Source organism: Agelaius tricolor, unplaced genomic scaffold (genome assembly GCF_023055355.1).
Source record: "Agelaius tricolor isolate 1412-34295 unplaced genomic scaffold, bAgeTri1.0.p SCAF_5, whole genome shotgun sequence".
In the NCBI taxonomy this organism is placed as follows: domain Eukaryota; kingdom Metazoa; phylum Chordata; class Aves; order Passeriformes; family Icteridae; genus Agelaius; species Agelaius tricolor.
The window spans coordinates 17,719,058-17,737,160 of record NW_027269265.1 but is presented as its reverse complement, the minus strand read 5'-3'; the positions used below and the strand labels follow the sequence as shown (position 1 = coordinate 17,737,160).

Genomic DNA, 18,103 nt, shown 5'->3' with positions numbered 1-18,103 from the left:
ACCTTCCTGCACCTGAACAGGTCTGAAAACATCCCCTGACAGCCTGACTGGACCACTGTCCTCTGTGCAGGAATGACAGCTCAATCTGAGCAGTCCACCTACTCTTAAATTGCAAAAGAAGGCTGTATGGATGCTGTGGTAAATTTCCCCTGCTGCACATTCTAAGCAGAAGTTATTCTCAGGAGACACCATGAAAGCTGAACATGACAGCTCCTATTTAGTCTGGTGTATCTGAGGAGAGGGGTTGGCACCAAGAAACAGTGTAATTCTCACAGAACTGATAACAGAGGTGTCCAGTTTTGAGAGGACCAGATGATGTTCCAGGAGGCATTGTGAATCCAGATTGATGTTCTTCCCAAAGAAATTCTGAATAGCATTATCCCTGAGGGAAACAAGACAAAACTGCCTGCTGAACTCGCTCTGTTGAAGAGAGTCCCCGAACTTCTCAAAGGCTTTCAAAGCCTCTTGTCTGTGTCTCCCTCTGCCTTTCAAGAATTAAAAGAGGGGATATTGCAGGAGATTTTAAATATGAGCAGACATTATGCACACCAGGAATATATTCATAGCAAGCTATTTCTAATACTGCCTAAGGCTGGAGAAGAGAACAAAAAGAATTAGAAATGTCTGCATTAACTAATGATAAATGCTTTTCTGTGAGACAGAGCAAAAAGAACGTAAGTAAGGGAGGGGTAAAATCCCTAATTTCCCATCTCTACATTAACAGGTAGCTGGTAAAGATCCCATTCTCTACCTGATGGGAAAAAAACCATGAGAAACAGTCCTTTGAAAATGTATAAAATTTAACTAGATACAGCTTTACAGCACAACAATTTGAGGATGCCTACACAGAAGTTTTCAAGTGGCCTGGAAGTAAAACAGTTCTATCTCCTCCATGAGTCAATTCTGATTATGAAACAGAGTCTAAGCAGGAAATACAGATAAACTCCAGAGAGAATATTGAGACCACTATGTCCTCCATTTAGCTTGAAAACCTCATAAAAATTATATATAATGAATGACCCTGTAGTCCTATGGCTCTGCAATCCCCACTGGAGCAGAATACAAGTCCTGGGTGAAGCCAGTGGCAAAGCTGATGAAGAGAGCTGACCCCTGCTGCTAGCAAGGCCAAGCTGTGGTAAAGAGAGATGGAGAGGAACTCTGCAGAATTCTGGAGGATGACCCTTGGGGTTGCATCCCTTCAGTGAAGCAAATGGGAGAAACAGCTGAAGAACTCGCTCATCAAAAAATATGGATTTTATTCCAATTAGTGTCTTCCCCTCTATGCATTTTAAGCATCAAGACCACATGAATGTCATAGGCTCTCTCTGTCTTTCTCTCCATTTACTGGATGGAAATACTGGACCCAAGGGGCTAGACCCTGATTCTGAAAAGGTATAAAAAATAAAAAACCCCATGTAAATAGTGATAGAATTAGACCTACCTAGATACTTTATTTCAATGCCTTGCAGCCCTTGCCTGAGAAAAGAGAGTGTAATTGCAACAGCACTGTGAAGTGAGGTCAGCACTAATTATGAAACCCCACCCAGAATACCCAACTGCCCGAGCTGAAATAGCTTTTGCAGATACTGAGAGTTCTGAAAGACAAGGGCACTGGCAGTGCACTTGACCAAATTAATCTCTGTTGTGACTGACTGAAAATGCAGCTACACCCGGGGCAAATTGTTCTTCCACCAATAAACCAGCACTGCTCTGAGCAAAACAAACCACTGAACCACAGTTCCTACTGCCATCACTAGATGTCTCTTACTGCCCTGCTTCCTGATAGTTGAGTATCTTAAACAACATTTTACCCTTGCATGTTTCAGTATAACCTTGAAATAAAACCATAGTGAAAGAAACTGCCTCACAAAGATCTAAGTTAATAACAAAATGACAGCTATATGTTCAAATAGCTTTCAGGATTTGCTTTAATATTATTGATACTCTTCTCTCTGGTATTTAATCCAGGAAAAAGTCCTTAAGAAAAGGGAGAGAGGGGAGGAGAAAACATTTGCACTTAGTAAAACAGGCCACTACAGAAGGTTCTCACCACAAACTGCCTGCAATTTGCTAGTGAAAATACAAGTGTTTTCCACAAACCACCATGCAACAGACAGATATGCCATGACTATCCTGCTAAGGATGATATCCCAAGAATTTTAGGTGGGAGAATTTTATTTCATTTAGAACCTCAGAAGCACTGGCAAGCAGCAAAATACCCGGAGCTCACACGTACTTTTACATTTTTTGCAAAATGCTGATTTATTTCATACAGATGCCACAATGATGCACTCTTACCTTACTGCGACAGCCATGCTCCCTATAGGGTTGATTGGCAATGGCCTGGCTCCAGGAAATATTCCTCTACTCAGTACTCGAGCTCCATTTTGTATCACTCCCGAAGGAACTAAAAACAAAACAAAACATACAATGTTTTTTCTTCTAAAGGAAAAGTTAGAAAAGTACAGGAGCAAAATGTGGAAAAGTACAGGAGCAAAATGTGGCTTTTCAATGTACTGGAAAACCATTAGAGAGGCTCGTGCAGTACACTGCTTACCTTGGACATCTCAGCCTTGAGTCTTCTGAGCCATTCTATTTCCAATGCTATTTTCATATAAACAATGATTACATGGCTTACCAAAGCCACTGCCTGACCTAGTTGCTGCAGATCATTCCTTGTACAAACGAATCACTTTTCTTTTGCAATTGCTGTTCTACTGCGAATGAATGTGCTTAGAGTCAAAACCAGCTATGAGCACAGGTGTAACTATTTTGTCTACAAAAAGAAACAATGACCCCTTACAGATAAATAGAACACAAGTATTTCACTGCAAGATCACAGTTGACGGCTTTTTATCATCCCAGTTTACTTTCTGAGCAGCAATATCTTGGGCCCCCATCCCTGCAAAACAAAATATTAACTACAAGTATGTATTTAGCAGGAAGAGATAGAGAAGAGGCTTAGAGGACATTATGTCCATAGCAGTAATCAGGCCCTGCCCCTGGCCATGGATGACCCTGCCATGCAGCCTGGCAGCAGTCCCGTGCCCCCTGCACATGGCCGGGTCACAGCCCAGCCTCCCTCACCCAACATGTGCTGATGCCACTGACACCAACTCCTAGGAACTGACCACTACAGGCAAGACATTTCACTGGGCTCTTCAACTTGGCTCTACATCAAAAACTGCAGCTCTGGCCAACAGGATTTTAGGTTACACCCAAGTACTTGCTTTCTACCCAGGTATGTTTCTGTACACTGCTCAGCCCAGGCAGACAGCTGAACAAGGAGTAGAGAAGCACAAGTCAGGCACCACCACAGCAAGAGTGTCCTTAGCAAGTCTCAGGATTTTCCTCCTCCGCTACGAGATGCAAGACTACCAAACAGAGTTCTACCAAACAGAGTTCTTAGTCTAGGCCCTCAGCAGGGCCCTACCTGCATGTACTGGCATTTGTTTGCACTGCTATTACGTCCCTTCAGGCTGGGACAGTCACCTCACCACAGCCTCCACCTGAACTCACTTCTTTAACATCCACAGCCAGCCAGCTGACACACATTCTATTTACTAGAAGTCATCATTCACACCATAACTTCCCCCCATGGGGAATGTCCAAAAAGAGAATGATGATCATTACTCTTTTAATATTATTTTTAAATATATGGATATTACATAAACACTTGTAAGATAAATGTAAACTGTATTACTTTATATTCACCCACAGAATTTATTTTTAAACAAATTACACAGAGACTAGAGAAATTATTCAGAATCAACACATACACTTCACATGCCCAACTTCAAATACTCACACCCCAAAATACTAGTGTATTCTGAGGCAGAGCAGCATATGCTCAGAAGTATGCTGAGGTACACTTCAACTTCCCATAAACATCAAGCCAGATCGACACCTCCCCTCCTGCTGTCCTGGTGCTCACCTTGTTTCACTCCAGACCGCACAGATTAGTTCTGGGAAAATAATCTTCTTTCTCCTGCTTGTGAGAGCATCACACTCCCGATCAAATCCTGTCACTGTGTAACACCCACTCTTACTTTTGAGCACCTTTGAAGAATAGGTCAGTTATATTTAGGTACTTAAGTACAACCTCAAATGGCTAAAATTATAGAACTTAGTTTATAACAACTTGGGTCAGCTTTCAATGACCAGAATAATTTTCAATAGCATTTTGCTATTTATACCTCCCTACTCTGTATACTTTTCCCTTCACTGCTAGCTTATGAGGAATCGATCAAACTTCTTTCACACAGGGGACAATGTAAGGTTTTCTCTGCTCCAGTGTTCTGGTTTTTAGATACTGTAGAGCAATATTATCATGTTAAAACTCAAAAGGCTGAATTTCTTATTCTATTTGTTCCAACAGCGTAACCTTGCGATGGTCAAAACACCAGTATCATGAAAGAAAAAGCAGTCTGCTCAAAGATATGGCTAACCTAAAACATGAAGGTAACTGGTGAATTCAAAGCCACAGATAAATATGCTCAACACTGAAAGATAAATAAAAAGACATAATTTCAAATGGGCATGGTTATTCCAACAAACTTTTAAGAAGGACAGATTTTATACTGCACTACATGGTATGGTTTCTCTATGTTTACAAAGTCCCATCAAAAGAAAGGAACCAGAAGTTTTGACTGAGAAAGATCTGGGAATTTTCTCTTCACTATGATATAAACCATAGTTTTATACTGAAATGAAACATTTATGCATATGCACAGAATGTCAGTTAGCTATGGATACTGTCTAAATATACACTGTAAAACTTCAAACATACTGAAAGTGCTACTACAAAAAGAGAGCAACAGGCTCATTGATGCCCAAACTCTTCTTTGCTCAGATTACCTAATTATCTTGGTCTGCTGGCAGAGTTAACTGATGCTTATTCTATGATTTTTCTTCTCCTCTATCCTTTATTGACAACTCCCATTGCTTCTTTAGAATATCCTGTTTGCTTCCTCACAATTTTCAAAAATTAACTTCCTGCCTTTCCTTCTTTATCTCTTCTGAGTTTCCTTTTTTCCCTGCACTCCTATGTATGTATCTATACCTATATCAAATACACTGCCAAGTCTCACAACTTCAGATTTCTATACCTTGACAACACCCTCGCTGGAATCCATCTTTCATTTTCCTTGACCCTTTGCAGGTTTGTAAGTCACGGAGTGCCATCCAGGAAACATTCTCTTCAAAAGCTTCACATTTAAAACATTCCCACGTCAACACACACACACACACACACACTCTCTCTCTCTCTCTCCCCATATTCCCTTCAAGAAGTAACAAATGAACAAAGGTTTGTAAAAAAAAAAACAAACCACAGAAGTTATCCCCTAAGAGACAACTTGGTCTCTTGTCCTCCTATGAAATTCTCTTCAATCATGGCCAGTCTGTGCCTTGTGCCACCACTCACTGAAAGGCTCAATAAGACTATTCACGCCAGAAGAGGTCTTAACCATGATTCTGTGATTCTAACTTTTCTCTAAAGTACATCACAGCTCTGGATAATGAAATCATCACTCAGAATTCAATAACTATTTCAGCTTGCAACAGCAGTGTTATTGCTACTGATTTTTGGTTTTGTTTCCTCAGACTGTCTGAATTATGATTCAGCACAACCACTAAATCACTCAGACAAACAGAAACGTTGTACGCAAGGGATCACTGGAGAAGGACACTGGACTATGTAGTGTATCCTTTCAGGAAATACATGGAACCATAAACAAAAAAAACCCACAACATCCCAACTTTCTGGTAAATCAGCTTCTGTAGCACTCTAAACCTAAAATGAAAAGCAGGATTAAAATATTTCAGTAGTAAAAGGTATTAATTTCTAGTTATCCACATTACCAATGTGCCACCATAAGATTGATCTTTCTTGCTCATTCATCTCTACTTACAACATTTAAAGCATCAAAACTGATCCTTGCAGAAAATAACATTAATTACTTAATTTTAAAAAGATTATGGATAAACTGCTATTACACTGTCCCTGGTACCCACAGAGTCTTCCAGCCTTTGTGCAGGCAGTATGACAGCTACTTATATTCAAGGAATTATTCCTACATCTTGGTGCTTTTGAAGGGTTGTGGATTATTTACTGAAATTATGTGGTGCTTTTATTCCAAAGATACATTTACGCCTTACAAGCTTTAATTACGTTTCAAACCCATACTTTGAGGTGAGATATTTATATTTTAGAGATTGAAGATTCAAGGTGTGGAGGTAAGATAATTTACTCCAAGCCATATCATCAATCAGTGCCAATCTGGATGAACACCTTACAGTCCTGACCCCTCTCTTGTAATGCTTCTTTAACCAACAGTACAGGCAGGTTCCAGGTTCCCAATTCCTAGGCAGAAGTGTGAAATGTAATTTACACCTTTTCTGAGCAAGTGCCCAAAGCCGTTTATGTCTGAGAAACTCAGCTCAAGAAACAATGGAACAAGACCTGTGCATCTCTTTGATGAAGGTTTCCTTTTTCACAAAATGTTCCCAGTGAAACACAAAGAGTCTGAAATGACAAAATCATTATTCACCTTTCAACTTTCATCACTGCTATGTTTTCAAGGGTCTACTCTGCTCTCAGGAAACTTAAGCCCAGGAAACACTTTCATTAGAGTAGAGTCAAAGTGTGTACTGAGAATCTGCCCCTCATATGCTGCATGAATGGGGAAATTATTTTTGGATCTTATGCTGCTCTGGTGGAATTTCACAACCTGAGTAGACTCAGCCAGCTGAGTCTCCACTGGCTAACTCTGGAGTGAAGCAATGCATCCAATGTCAAAAATCAAGACTACATCTCTGAAATTCTCCAAGGGGAAAAAAAGTCTCCCTTTTGTAGAGAACTTTCATGCTATAGTTTAACAGACAATAAAGTGAATGACATGTGGGAGAACATACCATAATCTGAATCCATCAAGGCACTATGTTCACAGTGTTAAAAGGATCCAGCAGAAGCCCTTCAAAAGTCCAGGGTTGTTTTGTAGCCTGTACTCAGGGTCTGTAGGTGGGAAGTAAGTTGAGGGCTACATGATCACTCCACAGCCAGTGCAGGACTACTTTAATCCAGAGCATGCTCTTGTGTGCACATTAGCTGAGTAGATTAGTCCAACTATGGACTTCTTTCATCACATCTCTCAGCAGACTGCATCCCTGATCTCTTACTTGCAGGGGTGTGCAGGTGAAGCAAGCCCAGTTCTGGCTGAGATAACCACCTCATCCGAGATCTTCGCAACAGTGTCAGAAAAACCATGTCAGACTGTGTCCTTCCCTGAAGATCTGATTGTCAAACAAACAATGTAGCAATTTGGTAAAATTGAAATGCAAAAGGAGGAGGAAGTAATGGATAGTCACCTGACACACTGACACTTTAAAAGCTCACTAGAAAAGGAAACTAACTTCTTGGGTAAATGTTGGCATGTGAAAGTGAAATGAAGCATAAGCAAGGAGTGAGACTTGTTGTCAATCAAGACAATGAACTGGTAAAAAACATGTTCTTTGTGTGATTTAGGAAACAAACATACACTTCATTAAACTGTCTAGCTCAAGGTGGCCAACACTTAGCAAGGAAGAATGAATAGTATTTACTGAGAAATGAATTTTAAAGAAGTGGAATGTGTGAGTGTATCCTGTAGGGACAGACTGGTTCTTTGCCTCTTCTGTCATCATACAGCACATGCACGGATCTCAAGGCCCTCTGCCCTGACCCAGCTTCTGTAGAAGAAATCATTATAGACAAGAGGTACTGAGTTTTGGCTAATATCTGTCAGCTTCAGCTCTTTTCTGCCAAGCTTTCTTTCAGTACAGTGTTTAGTAGAATTCTTTAGATCAGGCTACAAGAACTGAAAGTAGGAAATTGCTGATGATCTATAGTGGATGGGACATCAGAAGTTGCCAAAAGCAAATGTTTTCTGCCAGATGTGAAACTTTATTCAGCTATCTTAACCCAGGCACAAATTTGATGACATCTGCCCAACTTGTATTTTACAGCTCAAGGACAATTTCAAAGCTTTTAAATTCCATACTCTGTAGTCCTTACAAACTGTGAATCTAGGATGCATCCAACAAGCCATTTATTCTAAACAAAAATTGAGATGGGGGAGACAAATGTATCCTGATAATTCTATCACACTCGTACTTTTTCTAAAAATATTGTGAGTACAGAGGAAGAAGTAGAAAGTACTTAATAAAAGTAAGCTTTCTTTCCAAATTTATTTCATCCCTTTAATGGCTTAATATTAAACACCAAAGTAAAACAAACCAAAACAAAATCCTAACCAAAATCCAGCAACAGAAAGTTTGAACATTATGAAAATGTATTTTCCTAGTTTTTGCTTTAAGACAAAATTGCCAGTAAAAATAGTTTTACGAAACATTTTACTCTCAATGATTTATCATTTTGTGATACTCAAAGTTAGGCTGGAAGCTGTCTCAGTTATACTAAGTGACTTGTCCATAAGCAGTACAAATAGAACATTACATCTATCAAGTTTCATGTACAATAAAAATGTCCCAACAAACCAGCACGTTCTATTTTATCCTATTTAGAGAATTTCTGACTGTCATTAAGGCAATTTTTTTGGTCTTCATTCCTGTATATGTATCTTGCTCATATACAATCCACTTGCATTAGTTTAAAAAGCAAATTTCATTAGGGTACAATGTTAGAAGTGTAGAGGTAAAGTAGATCTCTTTAAGGAATTACTTGTCCCCCCACCAAACTTACAATATGTGTATCTAGTCTGGGTTTTATATGTTTTGAGAGGAGAATTAATAAAGACTTCCAAATCAGAGAGACACTGGTTTAAATCATAGAAAACCTATTTTAAAAATATCTTTACACAGCACTTCAGTCTCCTATAAGGAACCACTCACAAAACCAGTGTTGCTAAGTTCTCTGAAGGCCACCAGTTTCTAGCCAACCCAACCAAGAAGTGATGAGAGTACTGAAACCGGAAGGTGGATGTCAGAGCTGGGAAGACTCTCAGTTTCCTGGTTTCTACCCAAATCCTTTCTGTGGGCACTGTTTAATAGCTGTTTGCAGCATTAAACTTTAGATTGAGCAATGTACTTGCATTTGTGTGCAATTCACAAATTATATAGCAACAGGCAAAGGACTATGCATGAACTTGGAGCTATGTGTAACAGCACTGAGAAGCTTCTTGGATTAAATCAGTATTTCTAGGATAATCCCTCTGACCACAGCACTGTTCACGAGCAGTAGCAGCCATACACTAACACTGTCCCTTCTTTACTCATCCCTCCAGAAAAGCAAGTGGCTCAAAGTTCAAAATGACCTCACCAATTAAGAAGGTGTTGCTACCTACATGCTTCCAGTGACTTGAATCTCAGGAACTCCAACACACTGCAAAAGCACCAAAATCTACCTCCCCTTTTAATCATGGCAAAACATCATGGTTTGGTAAGACTCAATGACATGCCCAGGATGCCACACTCTTAGAATGACAGCTAGCAATATTCACTTTCAAGATGTTGGTAACAACTGACGTGCTGAAAATCTTTTGTACAAAAAAGCAACTGTACAAAACTAACTCAGGGACTTCACTGATTTAGTACCCATGAGTTCTAAAGTTCACTGGTTTAGTAACCATGAGTTCTAAATGGAGCTCTACCATTTGTTCACCATCCTGTTTTCTTCTGTCCTCTCTCCAAATTAGATTCACAAGAGGAAAACAGGCCCATAAATTTGATGCAACTTGCCCAAGATGGCCCAGACAGTACTCAGTGCCTTGCAGGTCAAGATAGAGTTTTCAGTGCAAGTCAAATATTTTGGAATTAATATTCATGAACTGACTACTAATAAAAATACCAAGTATTTGTAACTTGTGATAGCTGCTTCTAAAGGAAGCAGGTGCTTTAATTGCTGTTTCTTTTCAAACACAAACCTACAAAACCTGATGAAACACGACTTCAATAAACTGAAGCAAAAAGTATTAAATCTACGTTCCTACATGCCCTCTCTTAGCATATCACAGTATCTTTCATGCTTTAACTCCTGGTGCCAGCTGGATTGCAGGTTTCAGTAGAAACTTGCACACAGCTGGCTACTTTGAACTTCTGCCTTTATTTGGTCTGTGAATATACTGCAAGGTGTTAGTAATTGAGAAACTGATTTCTGACATTAACACTCTAACTATAATTGCATATTCCTAACCTTTAGTAGCAATGTGAAGAATCAGTTTTATAAGTCTATACAGTAAAACCTACACAAACACAAAATAATCCTAATAACAGTATTTTACTCTTTTACTATGCCTTTTGTTTTTCTGAATGAAAACTAAGGGATAGTGGAATTGGAATAAATGGTAACCAATGTTTGTCAGATACCATTTCAAGATTTCATATAAAAGCAGAAGCTGATTTTAGAATTCATTTGTGATTGTTAGCAGTGTTTCACGCATGGGTGTGGAATTTTAAATGGTCATTTAAAACCATAAAGCTAATTAATCAGATACAAAGTGTAACCTCCTCTTCCCAACAAAATCTTTCCTTTTTCCTACCTACACACAGCAGGTATTGCTTGCCCTTTTACCATGCACAGTTCCTGAAAGCTGCTTAGGAGAGGAGGACAAGGACCACTCTTCTCCTTCCAGAGCAGTTTCTTGGTAAATCCTGCTCTCCTGAGAGCAGCTTCTCAAGAAGCATTCCTCTGGCAGGGTCACAAAGCAGGCTGACAATAGCTTTCCTCAGCTGCATGGGAAATGCTTTGATGGTAATTGACTCTCTTCCCCAGGCAGAGTATCAAAGTGCAAATCAAGGCTTCCCCGGGAATTTGGAGTTGGTTGCCCAGGCTAGAACAATAGCAGTGATGCTAGACAGTCTTGGTAATGGTTTCTATTTTAACTTCTGCCTTTATTTTTTCGAGTTGCCTGTCACTTGGCATTACTACCATGCTTGCTGACCAGCGATACGTTTGTTTTCTTGTATTCCCTGTTTTTGTGTAGCTGTATTTCACTATGGATTCCTGTAATACCTTCACTGCAAGCTCTGTGGGGCAGGATGGTTCCTGCAGTATTTGCACAGCCCAGTCCAGTGGGGGTCCAGGCCTCTTCAGTGCTCTGTTAATGCACAGCATTAAAACCTCAGGTCTGGTCACAGAACAGGGAGGAGAGTATTGGCAGGAAGTGAGACCTCTCTTTGCTCCTTGTCACCTGCTTACCACCTTGCATCAGTCAGAGAAAAAAACCCCAAAACAGGCAGGATGTGTGCAAGGAAGGAGCTGAAACAGTGCCCAAGTGAATGGAAAGTATCCAGATGGCTGTGGTAACTTACACGATAGGAGTCAAATCAAAACAAAATGAAAACAGAACCATATGCCATGTATCCTTCACTCTCTTGCTCTTTCTCTATCTCCCTGCCTTTCTCCTGGCTGTTGCCCCAGGTCTTTCTATCAGTATGGATAATAGTATGTTACTCATTTAAGTGTATGTCATGAATAACAATAACCTCTCTTTTACATAAGAGATCACGGATTAATATTATTCATGTAACAAATGTAATATGAACCACAAAATTATACTCATGTAAGGGTCAAGGAAGTGCAAGGGTCTACAAGGGAAGTTATATTTCTTTATTACATCCTTTTTATCTGGTATGCTGTATACTTATAAAAGAGAATATTAATTTTATACGTCTATGTTGCTATATGCTATAGAAATATCTACTCACAACCTGCTTGTATCTCAGGGGGAGTATTCAAAAGCATCATGGCAGTGGCAGCATCAATGTCAGGATCTGGAAAAATCAACCAATAAATACATTATTTACAACTGGGCTAATCTTCTTACCCCCATTGCTAAACTACAGGTTTGACCACGTCTCTGAGTGAAAAGGTATGAGAGTTCAGCACTCAGAGGGCTCACTGGCTACACATTAAATTTATCCCCAGACTTGCATGTGATCCCCTTGTTACCATTAAACAGAGTGGTGATCTATGTCACTTAGCCATACTTATGCTTGTGTGTGTATGATACCTTTGCTGTTAGCCTCACCAATTCCCTGTTTAATTCTGTGGAGAGTATTTAGATTTCATTACAAAGGATCTGAGAAAGCAGGAGCAACATCACAATTTGGAAGCAACAGACAGGGATGAGCTGACAGCTGAGGAGTGGGAAAGCACAAGGAATACCTGAGCAAGTACAGAAGATGACACTTGGTCATTTCTATTTGTCAAGAAAGATTTCAGCAAAGTTTGAGAAAGTGTTGGAAGACAAACTGCTGCAATTAAGAAAAAAAAAAAAGAAACTAGCATTTCATCGAAGCATCAATTTATTTGCATTCCTGTCCATTGTCACTTTAATATAAGCAAAAATAATCAGCTGGCTGCTGTTATTCTTAAATTGGTTTCTGAATCCATCATGAAAAGTCAGCTGACAGATGGTAAGTTATAGAGACAGAACAAAATATGATCCTTTTATAACTATATTCACTTGCTTCACACACAACAGCTCGGCTGCTATGGAAATGCAGGTATCTATGACAACAGTAAACAACCCCACAACGGCCACTGAATAAGCTGAAAAGAACATCTGCCCCAGCAAAGCGTCCCAGCTGCCCTGGGGCACAACTTGCTAATCGTGCAGTGATGCCGTGTGACAGAGAAAGCCGCCTATGCCATGTCCAAATAAATGAAGTGTGCAATTGAAGCAGACATAAAAACGCACACCCTAGCTGACTGCTGCCTCTGTGCTGCTAAACTGAATGACTAATGAGTATGCATTTGTTGGTTGGGGTTGGGGGTTTTTTCAGCTTGTCAGTATTTATACCAAATTACATACAAAAAAAAAATTAATTTACTACTAATAGTTTCATGGCACTTTCTTTCGGCTATTATGACAGAAAATTACTTACCACTGTTAAAAATATCTGTATTTTTGATCTTTATATATTTCAAATCTATTCCCAGTAATGTGATGTGGTATAAAGCCCTGTAATATATTAACAATACAAATGACGTAGACAGGATTTCAAAATCTGCTTAAGCCAAACAAAAATTCACTTGACTGCAGAATTTAAAAAAGGGACTTTTCATTTGTTTAAGTATGTACTACCTTTCTGTGAATAGCTGCAAGCACTCTTCTAAAGGCGACTGCTCTATTATTTAATTGCTAAAACAAGGAAACAGTGTAGTGGGTGTCAAACTGAAACTGAAGTAGCAGCAGCAGCAGGAAGCTTAGTATAAAAGGTGCCTGTGTCTTCTGGACAGGTCAACATTTTCCAAAGAAAAAGCAGCATTATCAACTTATGTTCAAGTCTGAAGATACCTCAAAAGCAGAATTCCTGCTGCAATTATCTATGCTGAAAGTGCCATTTCCCAACAGCATCATTCTCAAATACGTGCCATGTTGCAAGACTGGATGCACACACCACACAGCAAGTGTGTGCTTTCCAATTAAAGAGGAATAATCCATCTAATGTTAAAAAGCAAGACAAAAGAAGCCTGAGAAAGACAAACCAAATTCATCAGAATTCTTCCCTCTTTTTCATACCATAAAATTAAGAGATTCTTAAAAGTTGAATTTAGCATAATTCCTACAGCCAACTTCAGCATTTATTTATTGGCTGTTCCTAAATTTTGCTTTGTTTTAGTTCAGTGGATGACACTGTAACATAACGCGAATTTTGTTGCTGAAAGAATAAAAGGACACTACCAGGAAAAGCACGTTTCCTGATGACTTTGGGTTTTGTTTGTGTAATAAACTCTGTGATCTGAGATAAAATTGATGCAACCAGTTTCTGTTGAAAGGTGCATTCTTAGCCTTTGGACCACTAACGGTACCACAGTGTTTCTGCAATGACGTAAGACGCGAACCCGAGCTGCTCACAACAAGGACTGCATCTGCACAGCTGTCTCCCACAGCACAGCCATGTCTCAAAGCCCATCCACACCTGCATCAGCTGTCTCCCACAGCACAGCCATGTCTCAAAGCCCATCCACACCTGCTATCAGCTGTCTCCCACAGCACAGCCACGTCTCAGCCCATCCACGCCTGCGATGTTTCTGTTTCTGCTGGTATATTCTTGAAGAAACTAGACAGCTATTCCATAATGCCTTGGCAGAGGTAAGAGAGCTCAGAGGCATGCATGAATGGTGGTGTCAGTAGCATCCAGGAAAATGTGCTTTTGGTTTTCCTACTGCAAGGAAGAAAGAAAAAGGAGGGACTGGTGCACAAGTGAGACAAGGGCTGAGGGCCAGCTGTCTGAGCCTGCAAAAAGAGGCAGATTGAAAAGCTGGCACATTCTTTTGCATCACTTTCGTCCACAATCTGGAGGCGTTCTCATGAGCAGTGTGTCAAGAAGAGCCAAGAATTAGCCACGAGGAGCAGCACCAAAGGCATGGGACTGAAAGGCACCTTTGCTGGGACTGGCACTTCTGGCTTTGGCTGCTGGTCCCCACCAGTGCCACCATGCTGATGGCCCTTTCCCCACTGCCATTCTTCTGTAGTCTCTTCCACGTGGATGCTCCCATTTGTAGCTGTAAGGCCTGACCTTGCTCACTGCTGTATTCCCACCAGTTGCTAACTGGATCCTGTCCCTTCTACCTGGCCTGTGTTCGTGCAGCTGTGGATTTCAGAACTGAGATCTCTGCCCTACCTGAAGTCTGTGATCAACACAAAGGTTCCTGAAGTTATTAACAGTGGGTGGTTAGTGAAACATGATTGCAGGAACATCTTTCCCTAGGAAACCAGGTTAAAAATAACTACATATAAAGTTTTGGAATATAAAAAAATAAGTATTTAAATGAATGCATTCTGGCTTCTTTTTTGCTAATTCAAGTAAATGGTGAACTGACTGCATACATGAACTGTTAATTTTTTGTCAGTGAAAAGCAGATGTCCAGCCTTCCCTGTGAAAGAGTGAAGTAAGGAGCAATGAAGAAAAGGAAGGATTGCGGGTGTTGTACAAAGAAGTAAGAGTGTGTCAAAGTCTCAAACAGGCAACACTGGAGAGTGTTAAGAAAATAATGACAAAAATTGCCAGCAGCCACAATTCTCCCTAACAACTGCACTCTAGCTGTACATTTGGTACTTCATGCTGCAGTCTGAAGTGCTTGACCAAGTCTGGTGCTTGGTCCCTCACGCACCAAGGATCCATTGCAAGGTACCAGAAAGGACCTGGAAGAAGCCTTAAGCACTTAGAAGATCTTGTAAGGCAAGAAAGGCATCAAGAGGCTGGATTTCTACTACAGCTGCAGTACCTCCCCTTGCACTGCTCTGGCCAGCATTGCTCTTAAACACAAAACTTGTTTTCACAAAGATGATACCAGCGGTGGTATGAACCTCCTGGCAGTTCTGTTTGCTGCAGTTTAGATTCATGCCCCTTGTCAGCAGAGTCTTCAACAGTGAACACCAAATCTCTAAACATTTTTTCACTGAAAGAACTAATCTCTAGTTCTTTCAGTGAAAAATAACCTACAGTATCACTGTGGAATTACATCTTCTATGATATCGTCAAGACGTACTTGGAGCCAAACTTTGCTTTGCATGTTACCTGTATAGATCAGAATCTGTCTTGCACAGACATGTGAAGTGTCAAAATGGTAGGCATGAAATATTTAGCATGAGATTACATACAAGCAATGCAGAGGATAGCCCTCAGGTAGCAGACTCTTTATTCTAGAATTCACAAAAAATAATTAAAATCAGTCATGTACCTGAGAAAGCCAGATGTGACAGCTGTTCTTTTTTATGTTGTGATCTCTGATCAGAGTTCATTTTATAGAGAGAGAAAGTGATTTACAGTAATTTGTATTATTTTGATACTATTTTAAACTTTGATCAAACCCTTCAAATCCATCCCCTTCCAATTAAATAAAAATTAGGGTAACATAGTGCCTTTTTGGCTGTGCAAAAGGAAATTTGTCTTTACAGCCATACCATAAGGTTTTAAAGAAAATAGCAGCTAAAGCAGTTCAAAGCAACCATGGCCTGAATTTTCCAGCACAGATGCCTAGAGAGAGGCACTTAAGATGCATATTTAGGTATTAAGAAAATGTTACAGCCAACTGACGTAAAAAATGTAGTTAGTAAATAAACTGCACCATCTGTACACTACAACCATTGCTGTGGTATCTCATCAGGAAGGAATTTATAAGATCTTCTTTTAATTTAAAGTTACTACATCTAAAATAGAACTATTTTTGTGAAGTACTTCACTTTACCATTCAGTATGCTAGTTTTTGGCCCATTCTACTTCTGCCTCAGCATCCTCCACTGCTTTTTCCCATTTATATATTCCTACTGTAGATGGAATGCCTAAAACCTAGTGCCAATGTACTCAAAAGGCAGAAGCTCAGATTATTCCTTGTCTACAAATCAGTCTTTTAACCCCCTTCCTGCCTCACTTTCTAGCACAGACCATTCCTACGCTTTTTTTTGTTATTTGATTCTTTGATATTTTCAATTTTCATCAGTAGTAAAATGGTGCAAAAGCAACACTTTCTTCCATCTTTACCTTCAGGCTTATTAAACTGCAACGGAGCAAAGAGCAGCTTGCCCCTGTTTAACTTCTCTGTTAACAGATGTGCCTTTTCCCTTCCCATATCATGATGGTTAACCTTGGTATATGTCAGGTCAAAACCATAGAGAATAATGAACAGAAGGAAGGCTTTTTTCCCCCCCATTTGCTTTTTTTTCTTTTCTATTTTTAATTTATTTTGCCTAATGATGGAATAAGAATATAGCTGTTAAAATAAAGTTGCAATGTGCAAGACAGAAAGAAATACCTGAAGAGAATTTTAAGTACTGTAACTCTGTCAAACTCCTTCATGTGGGATGCCACTGAGTCCACTTCTGAAATATTTAAATAAGGTTGAGAAGTTCTCTTAAAATAAACAGAATACTTGTGGAAGAGTACAATAAACCAGTAGGATTCAGAACCAAGATCTTGGGAAGAAACAAGAAGTTATATTCATATCTCAACAACAGTGCACGAAAGACCAAGCATGAGAATTCTGGAAGCTATACAACAGAGGTCAGGAGGAAGCAACTTCATTAGTAATGCCAAGTCACAGTGGAGCATCTCACACTCCTTTAAATAGATCTAGTATGAGACACAGAAGAAGAAAGGCACAGGTCTAAATGAACTAATAACTTTTCCTATTTAGGTTCATTTCCGGCACTGCCAAGTAAGCTATGGCACAAGTATTGTAAGAGGTCTAATTTTAAAAAATACAGAACATTTCTCCCAGAAAGCTTCTTCCTGCTTCTCTATTTTGTTACATTTGTATTGTCATGAAGCAACACATACAATTTCCATTTTCTAATAATACCATTTTATCAGCTGAAAACCTGTAAACCAAACATACAGTTACAATGTATTCTTGTTAAGAATGCTAGCTTTAATAAAAAGAATGATAGTAGAAAGAGTTACAGTAGGTCTTATGCATGCACTAACTCAAAGAGGTTCATTTATCATTCAGAAAGCTGTGAGAAAACAAAGCATCCTAACTTTTCATCTCAGGAGTAAAGACTGAGATCATTTAACTGTTAAAAGACAGACTCACAATACTGATAGTCATTTTACCAGTGCAAAATAAAAAATATTTTAAGAGACACCTGACTAAAGAGAGATGAGACAACATCTTACACATAAAGATGATGCATTATAGCATATATAGCTTAAAAGCAGGTTGGAGATTTTTGCTTTAGTTTTGTTCCTTTATTTTAATTTTTTTTTCATTTTGATGCACATTACTGGCAAGGCTAACTTTCAGTGCAGAAGGACGTGGAGAAAAAAAATCTACCAATCACAAAGGCGACAGTAAAGTTTTTTGACTCCATCCAGCCTGTGTGGCTTGGAGTACTGAACAGAGAACACCAGCTAGAGAAAACGCTGGCCAGTGAGCTAGCACAGAAGAAGGAAACAATTTGCTGTTCCATCGTGTACTTACCTAATTTTTGATCAGGAATTTCAATCATCTTCTTGACTGATTGCTGCAGCCTCAGCTTCTACAGTGGAAGACGTGATTATGAAGGCTGTAACTCCTTGCAGCCTTACAGGTTGCAAACATTTTTTTTTTTTGACTGAAGAATACACATACACATAAACACACATGCTCTTTGTACCC

General features: G+C 39.5%; 1 protein-coding gene across 8 annotated transcripts in view; it reads right to left on the bottom strand.

The window, feature by feature from the left end:
* Positions 1-18,103, bottom strand: part of FOXN3 (forkhead box N3) — a 206,263-nt gene that overhangs the window by 15,142 nt on the left and 173,018 nt on the right. For 4 of the 8 annotated variants that reach the window (XM_071426639.1, XM_071426641.1, XM_071426643.1 and 1 more), the window contains 2 exons: positions 11,704-11,769; positions 2,299-2,407 (listed from right to left, as the gene is read on the bottom strand). In XM_071426639.1, the coding sequence (XP_071282740.1) occupies positions 2,299-2,407; positions 11,704-11,769 (175 nt within the window). The remainder of the gene's footprint in view (positions 1-2,298; positions 2,408-11,703; positions 11,770-18,103) is intronic. The other 4 variants (XM_071426644.1, XM_071426642.1, XM_071426646.1 and 1 more) reach the window with 2 other exon arrangements.